The 15,762-nt window shown below is 37.7% G+C and overlaps 1 protein-coding gene across 2 annotated transcripts in view; it reads left to right on the top strand.

Annotated features, from left to right (window-relative positions):
* The window catches only part of PCSK5 (proprotein convertase subtilisin/kexin type 5), a 461,615-nt gene that overhangs the window by 290,037 nt on the left and 155,816 nt on the right, over positions 1-15,762 (top strand). Inside the window, exons 17-21 of one of the 2 annotated variants that reach the window (XM_024930148.4) lie at positions 1,303-1,387; positions 5,187-5,284; positions 5,436-5,565; positions 5,978-6,093; positions 9,529-12,174. In XM_024930148.4, coding sequence (XP_024785916.1) covers positions 1,303-1,387; positions 5,187-5,284; positions 5,436-5,565; positions 5,978-6,093; positions 9,529-9,644 — 545 coding nt within the window. In that variant the 3' untranslated portion in view covers positions 9,645-12,174. Of the gene's footprint in view, positions 1-1,302; positions 1,388-5,186; positions 5,285-5,435; positions 5,566-5,977; positions 6,094-9,528; positions 12,175-15,762 lie in introns of those variants that run through there. The other variant, XM_034967553.4, reaches the window with a different exon arrangement.

The raw sequence follows: 15,762 nt of genomic DNA on the forward strand, positions 1-15,762 counted from the left end.
CAACATAATGATCACATATGATCATGACTAGTAATAATTACTGCCAACACATTTACAGTGCTTAATAGTTCATATCGTTCCCTTGAATAATTAATTTTATTTAACTTCTCAAGACAACCAGAGAGGTGGGTAACATTGTAATCTCATTTTAATGAATAAAAGAACAGAGACCCTGAATTTGCCCACTGGAGGTGCTAAAAGCAGAATGCAAATCTAGGTCATCTGAGTTAAGATTCTATGCATGTGTAGTATTCTCAATGAGACAGTGAGAGAGACCGTATGATGACTACTGTTAAGATTGTAAGGGGCTTCGTATTTCATGCTCAGAGGCTCAGACTTGATCCAGCAGGTCCTTGCAGGGATCCACTAAGCTGTGTTTCTCTATGGAACCCTGAAGAACACCAACATTTAAAGAGCAGATGGAAGCCCATGAAGAAAGCTTCATTCATTTCTACAAATTCACATGGATATAATCCACTTGCATATCAGAGCAGGTACCAAGACTTTAGCAAAATTTTATCTAAGGTAGAAGGACTTTCTTAATATGCCAAATATTTTTCTCCACAGAACAACCATAAATTTGCCAACTTTTTTCAATATGGACCTGGTAGTAACTAGGAAAGCAAGTATTCACAGTATACTTGTTCAAATGATACATTTCTATTCTCCAGAATATAGATTTCTCCAGAATATAGATATTATCTGAATTGTAATAACATTTATACCAATTCCACTGCGGCTGTAAAGTGCAAGACACTAAAATAGTGTTTAAAATAAACAATGTAAGAAATAAGCAATCCTTACCCTTGCAGTCTTAAATGTAGATTCCCTTCTCTAGTTCAGCTCAACTGACCAGTCCTAAAAGCTACGAGCATGGGGGTCTACATTCCCATTCCTTTGTCTCAGGCATTGCCTTTCAATCCCTATACAGTGATGTTGTCCCAGCTTCATGAGGGGGATTTGCACTGTTGCAAGTTAGGAAACCCTCCTGGGGAGAGAGACTAGGAAGAAGAAGGCAAAAAAAAAGGCCTATAAACTATTCAACTAAGAATTAGCTAGGCTATCATTTTCTTGTCTGCAAAATGGCAGAGAAGTCTAAGGTGTTTTCCAGTGTTACAGTTCCTGTCTGTACTTGGTTTGCTGAGAAATGATAACAAATAGTGATTCTGTGGCTTTTCCTGCAATTGTCTAGTCAAGGCCATAGGTACTGTAGCATACATTAGCAAGCATTAGAACATCTCTGATGTTTTTATGGAATCCAATTGACCAACTGATTTATAACTTTCTCTTTTTTTTTAACAGAGAAAAATCTTTGCCGGAAATGCAGTGAAAACTGCAAGACATGTACTGAATTCCATAACTGTACAGAATGTAGGGATGGGTTAAGGTAAGAGAGTGAAGGATTTTATCAAGTAACACAGCCCAAAGAGCTTCTCAATGTAAATAAAATGAAAAAATGATAAACAAGTAAATAAACAGCTCTCTTATGATCTACCCTTGGTTTGACTCCCATTCAAGCACTTGATTGCTATTTGCATTATCTCTGCTATTATATGTGAAAAATGGGATGCTGTGTTGGCTAAAGAAGGGTTATATCCAAATAAATTCTCTTTAGAAAAGATGGCTCAGATAAAACTCAATAAAAATGGCCATTTGAGAGGCATTCTTTGTGCTTTTTAACCTGCATTGTGCCAGTCAAGGATTACTTTGCAGGTAATACCAATGAATTATATTTAATCCCCCGATTCATCCCTTGGATGGTCGGAAATTATTCCCTTATCTTTATTATTTCTCTCCACATACCCAATCATTCTCTTATCTTAAGTACCTCAGGCTTGGTTCCATTATGCTATGGTATGCACATAGATTTAACACCAGGAGATGTTTTCCTTGAATGGATGACTTGCTCATTGCTAAACCTCAATAGTTGGTCAACTCTCTAAGAGAACAATGTACAGCTCAAATTAACTAGGTAGCCTCTTGATCTCAGTAGGGAAGGTGAGACCATTCTGCATTTAGTGAAGAGTTGGACTGGGGCTGTACATAGAATTAGAACTCTGCTGCACTGGATTTCTTTTAAGTATTGATCATGTCTTTATTTCCACCTGTGATTGGAGGTAAACTAGGCAGGGTCCAGACAGTTTCCAGGCAGGTACATTCTTCACCATTAACCAGTATTGGAGCATCATTTTCATTTAGATTAATTATCTATGGCTTTATTTCTTTTTCCCCCCATGAATGCATTCAGTATTAGCTTACTTGGCAATTTTCATCTCAAGACTTCAGTACTGAGAAAGAATTAGCCACCTAATTCTTCTTGGAGAAGGAGCAAAGCAGTATAATAGAAAGAAAGAAAGTAGATGTGGGCTCACATCCTCCTCTGCTATTTATTAACTGTGTGATTTGGGGCAAGTCACTTAACTACTCCGAGCCTTCATTTTCTCCTCTATAAAATGATGATAATAACCCCTGTTTTGCTGGATTATGATAAAGGTTAACTGTGATAACATTTACAAAATACCTATTCTACCATCTGGCACATACTTGGTTCATGAGAAATAAAAGATGATTTAAATTATTTGATTTCTTAGGGAACATTGTATAGGGTATGTTAAACCAGTGCATGCTGGTAGAAACATGAGAGCCATATATGTAATTTTAAATATGCCAGTAACCACATTAAGAGAAGTAAAAAGATACAGGGGAAATGAGTTTAATAAAATATTTTATTTCACCTAATGTATCTAAAATATCATTTCAACAATATAAAAACTTATCAGATGTTTTTCATTCTTTTTCATTGTTGTACTGTCTTCAAAATCTGATATATATTTTACCCTTAAAACACATCTCAATTCAGACAAAATTGTTTTTATGAGAAATATTTGATCTTTATTTAGGTTTCACAGTTGAAAAAGAAAATTTTACATAGCCAAGTTGTTCCAAACGTACCCAAATTTTTGCCAGTAATGGAATCAAGTGCCAGTTGTTCACATTTAGACTTAAATTAGTTAAAATTAAATAAAATGTAAAATTCTGTTTCTTAGCCATACTATAGCCACCTTTCGAGGTCTCAGTAGCCATGTGTGCCAGATTATGTTGTACAGCACAGGTCTAACCTGGCCAGTTTATCACAGAGAGAACAGAGGCATTCACAATACCAAGTGCATTAGCCTCGCAGTACCTGTATTTTGGAAGCAGCAGAAAGCTTCAGGGTTGGTGACTGCTGTCTGTTACACGTCCCCCTTACCTCATTCCTTCTCCATACAGTGCAACCTCTGTGTCCTGCTGAACAGATGCCAACCTCACAAGGAAGTGCTGTCCTGTATTAGAAAAACTAGGCAGCTTTTTAACTTTGATAAGTGTTTCAGTGGTCCTTATTTCCTCTCAAATGGATCCATTTAAGGCAGTATCCTTTTTTCTAGTGCTACAGAAAGGGAAAGGGATTTTCTTTTGGCTTTTTAAATGACAGCGCTCTCTCTCTGGCCAGTGAGGAGATCTATGAATGAAGTCCACTTTCACTTATGCTGCCCTTAGTCTCCTTGAGGCCCCTTGCATTTTTCTAAGGGCTTCCAGGGTTGACCATTTTGCCTCAAGAGACTTGTAAATTTTTAAATAGTGGTGAAGAACAAACAGGGAAAAAATATATCAGTGCACAAAATCCAGGAAGGAAATAAATTAAATGCTAATGGGGACTGTTCGGGTTTCTTTTTTCTTCAACTTTGTTTTTGTACTTTCCAAATTTTTTTAAGAGCATAGGGAAAAGTAAATTTTAGTTTTTTAAGTTAGCATTATCCACATACAAAGCAGTCAATTAAGATGTCAATTTGGAGCAATGTAAAGAGTTTAAAACAATGGAAACCATTTAACCCTGTTTAGACACTGATCTTCTAGTTTCATTGATTTGGTAGCATAGGATTACATTTTCTCACTGTGTTTCCATTCACACTAGTTATTCAGTGAATAATATTTTTTATATTAACTATTGTAATTTTTTTTTTTAAGAGACAGACTCTTGCTCTGACAGCCAAGCTAGAGTGCAGTGGTGTGATCATAGCTCACTCAAACTCATGGGCTCAAGCAATCCTCTGGCCTCAGCCTCCCGAGTAGCTGGGACTGCAGGCAGGCACCACTGTGCCTAGCAATTTTTTTTTTAGCCTTTGTAGAGATGGGGTCTGACTGTGTTGCCCAGGCTAGTCTCAAACTCCTGGCTTCAAGTGATCCACCCACCTTGGCCTCCCGAAGTTCTGGGATTACAGGTGTGAGCCACCATGCCCAGCCAAATAGAGTAAAAATCTTTTATTTGCTTTCAATTTTAAGAATTAGCCTGTAGACTGTGAAAAATATGATAGCTGACAGAAATTAGAAGGGAGAGAAAAATATGCATTTCTCATTTGACATTCTGACAACTCATTAAGTACTATCTCATATTGCTAGGTAAATAGAAATTTAAATAGATTAATATAGTTTAGATAACTCCCAGAAACACTAAATAATAATATAACAAAGAAAAGTCAAGATGATTGGGGAAATAGCAGTACAGTTAGTTTTGATAAATTTTTCATTAGAGTGTTTAAAATGAATAAATCAAGAAATAGAGGCAAAAGTATTTTAAATCTTGTTGTTTTGATGAGAACCTATAGAAGACTAAAATCAGAAACACTTAAAATCAGAACGGCTACTCCGGAGAATTTGAGCTGTGGGTTGGACAGGATGGTCGTACACTTTTACTCAGTCATAATTCATTGTACCATGTGTTCCTACTGCATTTATAATCATGAAATAACTGTTTAATTTATTATGTAGTAAGTCTGGATATTAAGAAATTGTTGGGCTTATTGCTAGACAATGTGATTGTTTTGTCAATCAAATACTTTTTAAAACCTCTGGGTTGTAAGATGTTGCGCAAAGTAGGAGTGTGCCCATCAGTCTAACAAATTAAGGAGGCTGTCCCCGAAGCCTAGCAGCGTGTGTGTATGCTACAGACATCATTGTAGGCACAGAGAAGCATAAGCATTGAGAGGAGAAAAAAAAGGGTATACGGGCTATTTCCCCAGCTTTGAAGCTTTGCCAAATCCACTGGCCTCTGAGGGAAACTGTATCTGTTACATATGGAGTTTGGGGAGTCATTACGTTTTGGCCTCATCACAACAGTCTGTTGGAAGCTCCCTTTATACTTCTTCCAGCCTGCAGGGATCCCGGTGTTCTGTCTCCTGTGAAGATGGACGGTATTTCAACGGCCAGGACTGCCAGCCCTGCCACCGCTTCTGCGCCACTTGTGCTGGTACCTTCCCTAGTTCTTTTGTTTATTCTCCCGGTTCTGGTTTTGCTTTTCTTTCTGGTTTGGGCCATCACTCATGCAACCCACTTGATACTTTTAAAGTAATGCTGGAAAAGTTTTATTTCTCGTTTCCTGTGTTTGTCTTGCTTTTAAGGGGCAGGAGCTGATGGGTGCATTAACTGCACAGAGGGCTACTTCATGGAGGATGGGAGATGCGTGCAGAGCTGTAGTATCAGCTATTACTTTGACCACTCTTCAGAGAATGGATACAAATCCTGCAAAAAGTAAGCGGATCTGCCCCCTGGGCCCTAGCATTTAGACCTAAGTTCTTTTGATGACTATCTTCATAAGAAAATAAGAAAACTTAACTTAGAATTTGTAATGATAACACTAGGTTTAAACATGTACCTGTGGACACTGTTCTGAAGCTTTCACCCGGCTTATCTTTGATATTTTTATTCCTTTGCCTCAGGGGCACCTTAAAACCTTTAATATTTCAATTTCAAGTACATGCTCCATACCCTTTAAAATCACAGTGTCTACCTGTGTCACCTAACCTAGCAATTGTTGTGAGGAAAGATTTTTGAGTAATCTTCAGAGGGATAATTAAATGTAAGACATTATGAGGTTGCTAGTAAACACACCTTCCCCTGTGCATGTGTGAATGGATTAAAAAATTGTACATTTTTCTCATAGATGTGATATCAGTTGTTTGACGTGCAATGGCCCAGGATTCAAGAACTGTACAAGCTGCCCTAGTGGGTATCTCTTAGACTTAGGAATGTGTCAAATGGGAGCCATTTGCAAGGATGGTGAGTACAACTGCCTATATCGATCTTATGAAGCAAAGTATGATCTTTCTACTTTCAGGACTAATATTTTTCCACTTAAAAAAGAAACTCACAGCATGCATCAGATATGACATGCTCAATATTTTGGTGGCATTCATTCATCTTGAACTTATGCCCTTAATGGATTTGTTTGAATTGCAAAAAGAAAGAAATCAGCTACAGTGGCACTGGCCAATATGGCTCAAGTTAATTTTTTTAATTAATAAACTTTATTTTTTGAGAGCAGTTTTAGATTCATAAGCAAAATTGAGCAGAAAGTTCAGAAATTTCCCATATACCCCGTTTTCCCCACACAGGCATAGCTTCCCCCACTATCAACATCAAGCACTAGAGGAATACATTTGTTACAGTTGATAAACCTACAGTGACACATCATTATCACCCAAAGTCCACAATTTACATTAGGGCTCACTCTTGGTTATATATTCTGTGGGTTTGGACAAATGTATAACAACATGTATGCAACATTATAGCGCCATGCAAAGTAGTTTTACTGCCCTGAAACTCCTCTGTGAATTACCTACTCATCTCTCCCACCCCCTACTGATTTTTTTTTTTTTTACAGTCTCCATAGATTTGCCTTTTCCAGAATCTGTATGATTGGAATTATACAATATGTAGCCTTTTCTAGCTAATTATTGTTGTATTTCTTTCCAGTTTTTACCATATTAAAAATACCATGCACATAGAGTTTTGTATCTTGCTTTTTGCACTAAGCATTAGGCATAAACATTATCCTATGTTTTTACAAAGTTTTAGGAAACTTTATTTTTAATAGCAGCATAAAATTCAATCATGTGAAGATTCTATAGTTTTTAGCCAATCTCCTATTATTTGGATTGTTTATAATTTTGATGATGTATAAACAGTAATTAAATGGGTATCTGAATCTTTCATTAAGTCTGTGAGGCTAGGAAGTAATATTTTCATCTTACAGAAGGGAAAACCCAAGGTGTAGAGCTAGGAAATGATAGACCTAAGTATAGAACTTAATATTTCAAAATGTTGGTCTGTTCTTTGCACCAATGATTCTGAACCAGGATGCAGCACCATCCCCAGATATTCTGATTGAATTGATCTGGGGTGCAGCCCATGATCATAGGTTTAACTTCCCAAGTGTTTCTAATCTGCAGCCAGTTTTGAGAACCACTGCACATCCAATTCTCCCTAACAATTTAGCTAATACCAAGTTTCCTCACCTCTCTAGCCTCAGTTTCCCCATCTGTAAAAATGAATGAATTTAAATTATTCCAACTCCAACATTTTGAGAACTTTTTTGACTCTTGAAATAACTTACGCTGAAGCGACCCTAAGATTTACTCCTAAATTTATGCAGATATTACATGCCAATGATGTAGAAATTGTTTAAACTATTGTTGTTCAAAACATCTTTGGATTGTTATAAAAATAGAAAACAAACAAAAAATATGCAGTTGGAACAATCTGACTGACATGATCACTGCCCTAGGTTTATTCTTTCCCTTCTTTTGAATGTTTCCCCTTCTGGAAATTTCATGAAAGGAAAAACAGTACCATTGTCAGGAGAATGTGGACTTGGAAGTCAGAATGCTGTCATTCATACCTGGTCTCCAGGCCTTGGGCAGGTTATGAACTTCTCTGGGCCTCATTTCCACCATCTGTAAAAAATGAAGAAGATAATACTACTGACCTCATCTGGTTATTCCACAACTCCCTACAAAGAATCTCAAAAAGGTGTCAGAAAGAACGGGGCACATGATTGATAGCATTGATAGGACATCATTTGTAGTCTTATTTCTTTGGAGCATCGTAGGTGACTTTGCATCTCCATGGTTTTTCCAGTATGTGATTGGTCTGGCAGGCGTGGGCCCGACACAGTCAGTTCCTGTGTTCTGAGGTTTTCTCGCCAGGGCTGATTCTACTATAGCACACTGGGGTGGTAAAGGCTTGGGGTGGTGGCACCCCAGGGGCCACGTAAGTATCATTTTTTAGTTACCAGCAAGTGCCTCCTTTACTTTACTTAAAAACATGGCTCCCCTATTTCTGAATATGACCAGAATTTTTGGTAGGTTAGTAACAGAAAATTGAGGAAGATGAAAGTGAGACCAGCCTGAGCAACATGATGAAACCCCATCTCTACTAAAAATACAAATATTGGCCAGGCATGGTAGCACGTACCTGTAATCCCAGCTACTTGGGTAGCTGAAGCATGAGAATCACTTGAACCCTGGAGGTGGAGGTTGCAGAGAGCAGAGATCGTGTCCAGCCTAGGCAACAGAGCAAGACTGTCTCAAAAAAAAAGAAGTGATGATCGATGCAGGAAATCCATTGTAACAACTTGAAATGTTCACCAACAGTACTTTTGGTACCAGGCATTTCAAGAGTTGTAATGCTTTAACTACTTTCCCTAAACCATGGTGAGCACTGGATAAGTTATGTCAAATGGCACTTTGCTAAAAGCGGAGTGTCAGGCTTGTGGGCTGAAGTGGGAAAAGAAAAATCATATCTGCAGTGAGCCCATTTTCAGGTCAGTTACAAAATGAGAATATTGATGGCTCACCAGGCTTTTGAAATCACATGGCAGCTGCACTTAAGGATGTGTTATTTATTCTCTTTCAACTGTCATATTTCTGTGACTCTAAGACATATATTTTTTACATTTTATCACCTCGGAAATCAGATGCATCTTATAATTTGTGGCAGTTTACAACTGCTTTTGACCAGAAAACTGATGTGATATCAGCGTTACTGCCCAGATATGAGAGTTGGATGCAGAGACATCTGTTCAACCGAGTTAGGCACATGACTACTTCTTCTTGTGTTGAATTTAATTGCAGTTCTAAAGAGGTTTGAAAATTAAACTATTGTTCAATATTCGAAGGAAAGATTCTTGCATAAGCATGGAAACAGATTGTTACATAAGTATAACAAATACTTTTAATAAGTCTAAAATTAAAATTCTAATTGATAAGACAATATTGTGTCACAGTTTAATATGAAGCATCTTTTCCTTTGTGTTACTTAAAATGATGGTGCATCTTAAATCTTGTGTCTTAGATTCAATGAAATATGGTATAAATGACTGTATACTCTCTGCTCTAGGTATCTCAAAGAAAACAAATTTCTTGCTTGTGTTATTAATTGATTTCTAATTTATTCTTTTTCTAATCTTTTTTTTTTTCACAAATGGATACCAATTACATTTACCATTGGACTGCAATGTCTCTCCTTGAAAAACAATGCGGTTGACTGAAATCACTTTGGGTGGACCAAATTTCCTCCTGTTGACTACTCCTGAATGATCTCTTCCAATTCCCCAAATCTGCCTCTCTGGCCAATCACAACCTTCTTCCATGTGTGTACATCATGCTGCTCTCGTCTTCAACTCCCCTTCTCTCTTGCTGACTTCTGGAAAAGCAACGGAAGAGTCCTGGGCGGAAGGAGGCTTCTGTATGCTTGTGAAAAAGAACAATCTGTGCCAACGGAAGGTTCTTCAACAACTTTGCTGCAAAACATGTACATTTCAAGGCTGAGCAGCCATCTTAGATTTCTTTGTTCCTGTAGACTTATAGATTATTCCATATTATTAAAAAGAAAAAAAAAGCCAAAAAGAAAAAAAAAAAAGCAAGCCACCTCTCTCTTTCTTGCTCTCTTTTTCTTTCTCTCTCTCTCAAGTTTGTGCAGGGAGATGGTGAACTGTTTTGTCAGAACTTAAATGGAAAAAAAAAATAAAACTACAACAAGCCTACCTTTTATAACTGGGTGTTTAGTGCTAAACAGCCAGAACCACAGAGACAGTATTGTATGACCAAAGCATTTGATGCCAAAATTTGACGTTAAAGTAATGATTTGATTTCCTGCCCTGGTTTTGAAGGTCCTTTTTTTTCCCCTTTTGCATTGACTTGCTTGTTTCCCCTTTGAAACATCTAAAAATACCTTTCCAAAACATCGTGAGAGCATACATAGACAAAAATGAAATGGAAAGCTCTTGCATGCTTGAGTCCACCATTGGGGGAAATGACAGAAAACTGGACCTGAGGGCATTAGGAACATCCTACAGAGTTGTGTTTAGTGTCGTTTGCCATGGTATTTCACAGTGAAACATGGATACTCTCCACACATCATTTACTTCATGCATTATGTACTGGTTTTTGCATTTTACTCACTTGATAAGTCTGCTCCACTGGTTTCATCAGATAGACTTGCTGCTACTGGCTTTTCCATTGTAGATTGGGTTATTTTACACGCAGTTCACCAAATGGGATTGCTCTGTATAGTCAAATTGGTGATGGACAGATGGACAGAATGCAGAGGTACATAGATGAGCTGAGGCTGATCCAGCTCCCCTGAAATTCAGAGTGTTAACTTTGTAGACCCTGCACAATCTCTTGGTGCTATCTAGCCATTACCCCCATTTTTTTTTTAAAGGCCATCTGAAATTCCATTTGTCATGGTGGGAAGCATTTTGGATATGATGCAGGAAATCTCTTCCTGGAGTCAAAAGTTCCCAAGAGGTCCTGTATTTTTAAGAAATGGAATTTATTTAAATAATATTTAAGCTTGTGCCCATGTTGGCCGGGCAACTTTTTTCAATGGTGCTTATTAGAAGAAGTTTTTTCATCTTGTCATTTTAAGAAAATAAAACTGGAAATTGAATATGGGTGGCATGATTGTACCCTTTTAGTTCTCTTATTTTTCTACTCCTCTGTCCCTCTATAACTATGCCATACTATTACATGCTGGTCCACTGAATGTTGAGATGATCTGTTTTTTGGGGTTTTTTTTTTAAGAAATATTTTCACTGGTTTTCTATGACTCTCTAAACACTTCATCGAAACTAGAAGACTGAATTATGAGGAAACTATTTGGATTAGTGGCCAGAAACGATGAAATCTTATAGATCTTTTGACAGTTTCTCTGTTTAGGGGAGCCTAGACTGATATCAAGTTTCTTCATATCAAAGTTTCATTGGTGACCTCATTTGCTTTACAAGTGACCAGCCATCTTGCAGGCTTCATGCTTCTGAGAGCCTTACTTAGAAGATGCTGCTGGAGTCACAGCTGAGGAGAGGAATACTATCAACATGGACTATCCTGGGAAAGAGCTAGGAAGTAGATGCTGAGGTCCCCATCCAAACAGCAAGCTAGGAAAAAGCCTACCTTGAAAATATTTCTAGACATCAAAGATAACTTACAACCCAAAGTGAATGATAAGTAAATAGTCTGATGACCCTCTTTTAATAGCATTGCAATTGTATTGAATCACATAATGATTCATAACTAACTAGGGAACCAACTGATTTTGCTAAGCAGTCTTCCCCTTATAACACCACAGGCCCTTCTGACACACAAAAAAATGAAAGTTAATCCTGGGTACAGCATACAGTTTTACATTTAAACGCACAGTCTTACATGGACAAATGCAAGCACAAGCCTAAAGCAAGGTCAAGCAGATGGCAAAACCAAATTTGCCTGCAAAGAAATCTATTTAACTGAATCAGCCCATAATATTTGAGGCACGAGGTTACTGTGATTGATAGGAAAGATAAAAATGATGTCTGTTTTTGTAGACGAATAACCATCAACATGACAACAAAATTCATTGGGGTCTACCAGCGTGCATTCCATTTCCCACTGACAATGCAGGTGCACGTCGCGGAAATACTGGTTTAACTACTAGTGTGTTACTGCCTCATTTATCTACATAACATTATTAATTAGAACATAATGCTTTCAAAGTTTAAGTTAATGTTATATATTATGTATAAATATATATATTCATAATGAGATATATGTAATGGATAGTACAAAGTTTGGAGACTCAACAAATGCTCTAACCTTCTAGAGACAAAAGTCCTATTTCTGTTTTCTTTTGTCTTTTTATTTTCAATTAGTGACCCATTGTTAAATCCAAATCCACTTTTACTGAAAAATACTGTACATGTGTAAAATGTTCAGTTGTTTTTTTGTAAAATATAGTAGAACGGTTGTAATTGATACTGGCCAAAATCAATGTTATTCCATATTTTATTTTTTCTATTAAATTAACCTAAGTTCCTGTTTATTTGATCTGTTCATACCCACGTATAAACTTCTCTGAAAGGGTAAGGTCATGAGAAACTTCCCTGTTTCTACATAGAAGCTGAATATGAAGGAAAGGGTGGAGGTGCATGAAACATCTAAATAAAGTTGGAAAAGAAAGAGTGAGCAGAGGAGGGAATTGAGAAGGAGTGAGAAACAGCAATGTAAGAAAGGAATGGGTTAGATTTGGTCATGAATATATATTAAATCCCATCTTTAGAAAGCAAGGCTGTGAAAAAAAATCCATAAAGGCTTGGTATTGTTTCTATCAGATGGTACAGATGCTGGACCCCAGAATAGGGCCCACCTGGTCCCATTCTTCCTCTAGTGCGCAGCACACCCACTAGTATGTGTCTGTAGGGTTAGGAGCCATGGCTGGGGGCAAGGAGGTAGGCAGTGTAAAAGCTGTTAAAGAGGAAGGTGGCTTTGTTCAATTTGCTGACATCTTGCGTAAAGTCGGCATTGGCTGGATGTCTAGAAGATAATTTTTGTCTAAAATAAATCTCCGGTACATACCAGGGGGTGGGACTGAACAAGCTAGCTAAAAACAGCAGTGGAGTATAGATCTTTTTGAACCATGCCTGAGATGCAATTACTAGTCTTAAAGGTTCAGTGCTCTGCCTTTTGGGGAAAAGAAATTGTAAACCAGCCAAAGCCACAAACAAATTGAGCTCCAACTAGGTTTAAAGATCTGGAGATAACAACCAGGTATGAGAAAGAGCCTCTACTGCTTTGAAGTCCCATTATAGGGATGGAGAGAAATTAATGTTATTGATCACTTACTATGTACTACACAATGTGAGAATATAGAGTAGGTATATACATACTGATGTGGATATGTTCTCTCTCAATTTTCAGAAGGACTCCTCTAGAGGTGAATGTATTATCCTCCATTTACACATGAGAAAACTGAGCCACATAGACTTGAAACAAATTGATTGAGATTCCATATCCAGATTCATAATAATAATACAATTTAACATTAAGACAATTAACAGCAAGTAGTACATGCCAAATCTCAAATGAGTGGTACACTGAGTTGTTAAGTTCAGAACAGGCAGAGATTCCTTTGAATTGGACTGGTCAGTTCCCTAAAGCAGGTAGAGCTAGAATTGGTCCCTGAAGCATGGATGAGTCTTACCTGGGAAGACAGGAAGAGAGCGGGAAGAACGTTACCAATGAACTTGCTCCAGTTACCAGTGAACTTGCTGCATACAAGATGCTTAGGGAAGTAAGATGTTTTCATGGTTTTAATCTAATTATCTATTGCTACAAAGAACAGTGATTCAAAATTTGGTGGTTTAGTCCAGAAAAATCTACATTTGTACACTTTGTAGAAGAAGGATAGTGTGCCCATTCTGAATCCCCACATCCATGGAAGACTGCTAATTATCACTCACTTTCCACTCCAGTTATCAGAGGCTTGTCACACTGCTGATCTCTTCTACCAGATTCATTATTTTCTGCTGAATAAGCTACCCTTCATTTTTAAAGAACTTACATACTGAGTACTTGGTAAAGAAGGGGAAGTGATTGCTATAGTAACTACTAAAGTTTCTCAATCAAAGTGATCAATACTTGCAACATATCTGAGTATGGAAATAAATACATAACATCTTATCCCCCTCATGTAAAAAGAATGTCATGCCGCTAAAATATAAAATAGACATTCATTCTTAACAGCTTCCATATTATCATTCAGCCTTGCACAGAGAGAGCAATGGCAGACGGCAATGTGTTGAACAGAAATTGCATATTGGAGGCAATTTTAAACTATGGCTCAGCCAATGTAATACCCCCTCCTTCTGTCCCCAACCACAAGATGGTAGAGGTGGAACAGAGGACAGCTGCAGTGTGACCTCACCCAGCCCAGGGCCCTGCGCCCAATATGTGTAGAAGACAGCACAGATCTTCTTCTCTTCTCTGGTGAACATCCCTTTCTAAATGTTATGTTTGTTGCAGACTCATGAAATCTGAAGTTTTCAAACAGAATACTTTAGAGCCTTTGACCTATTTAGCAGGGCATAGCCCAGGTGGACTTAATTTCACTGTAGCTCATTAGAACTACTTGGCACCTAGAAATGGGGCTAATCTGTATAATCCTGTCTCCTCTTCATCACTAGAGGTGAAGATCAGGTCCAGATTCAGTTATTGAGCAATAAAGATGCAGTTATGCAGCCTCACTACGTTTCAGCGGACCAGAATGTGACCTGGGATGGCCAGCACTCCTTCCCGTTCTCTACCTCCAAGGGACTTACAAGGACAGTTTGACTGGCTTATTACCAAAGGACTTTGTCACAAGGTCTCTTCTCTAAAGGACCATTGTTTGGATCCAGTTGTGGTTTTTTTAGGGCCAGGTGTCAGGCAACAAAAGATATTTTGTATCCCACTTTCTAGAAAATTCCAGAAACGTTCCCTGAGGCTTGAGTTGTAAGATCTTTTACTTTTTTCATTTTAGAAAACAGTACATTATTTTAAAAATACAGTGTTTTAAGCTTCACAGAGTTTTACTAAAATGGATTTATTTAATTTGGCCCACACAAAAATCAGGCCGATAGACATTCATTTTCTGATGCAAGAGGCACAGCTAGTAAGGGGTGTGGCTGGGACTCAAGCCCACAGCTTCAACATTCAGTACAACACTGATTCCTTTTTAAGAGTGCTGGAGAAAAGCAAGTCCACATCACATATGTTGCAAGGCAAGGGGGTAAGAGCCTTTTCTCAAGTGAAGATAGAAAGCACACTGTGTGCCTGGGCTTGACTTTTTCTCATTCCAAAAGAGTTGCTTCCATAAATAAATATTATTGAGTCCCTGCCACAAACTAGGTTCTGAGTTTTCTCTTGCCCTCTTCAAACTTACAGTCTAATGAGGGAAACAGACACTTAGACATAAAACACATGGTTACAATGTGAATCAGTTTAAGTGCCTTTAAAGGGTATAAAATATTGTCAGGAGTCAAAGGAGCAAGCTCACTTCACTAATCACGTGCTAAGGTTCCATGCCCTTGCACTACAAGCTTCCCAAGGACTTCCAAAAATAGCATGAAACCTTAAAAATGGAGTTGACTCTAAAATGTACAAATAAAACTGCAAAGATCAAAATCAAATGATATCTTTATTAAATATCTACAAAGTGGATCATGTCAAACTAGTCCACTGCGACTAAGGAATTATACTTACAGCCATTGTCACTTGACGGCAGGGATATGTCTGAGAAACGCATCCTTAGGTGATTTTGTCATCATGCAAACATCATAGAGCACACTTACACAAACCTAGATGGCATAGCCTACCACCCACCTAAGCTATATGGGATGGCTTATTGCTTCTAGGCCACAAAGCTGTATAGCATGTTACCGTACTGAATACTGCATGCAATTGTAACAAAATGGTAAGTATTTGTGTGTCTAAACATAGAAAAGGTATGGTAAATATATGGTATAATCTTATGGGACCACTGTCATATATACAGTCTGTTATTGACCAAAACGTCATTATATGGTACATGACTATAATTAATGTTAATGTAGAATAAAGGTGAATTTTAATATGCTTGATATGATGTGAGACC

Source organism: Pan paniscus, chromosome 11 (genome assembly GCF_029289425.2).
Source record: "Pan paniscus chromosome 11, NHGRI_mPanPan1-v2.0_pri, whole genome shotgun sequence".
Lineage (NCBI taxonomy): Eukaryota > Metazoa > Chordata > Mammalia > Primates > Hominidae > Pan > Pan paniscus.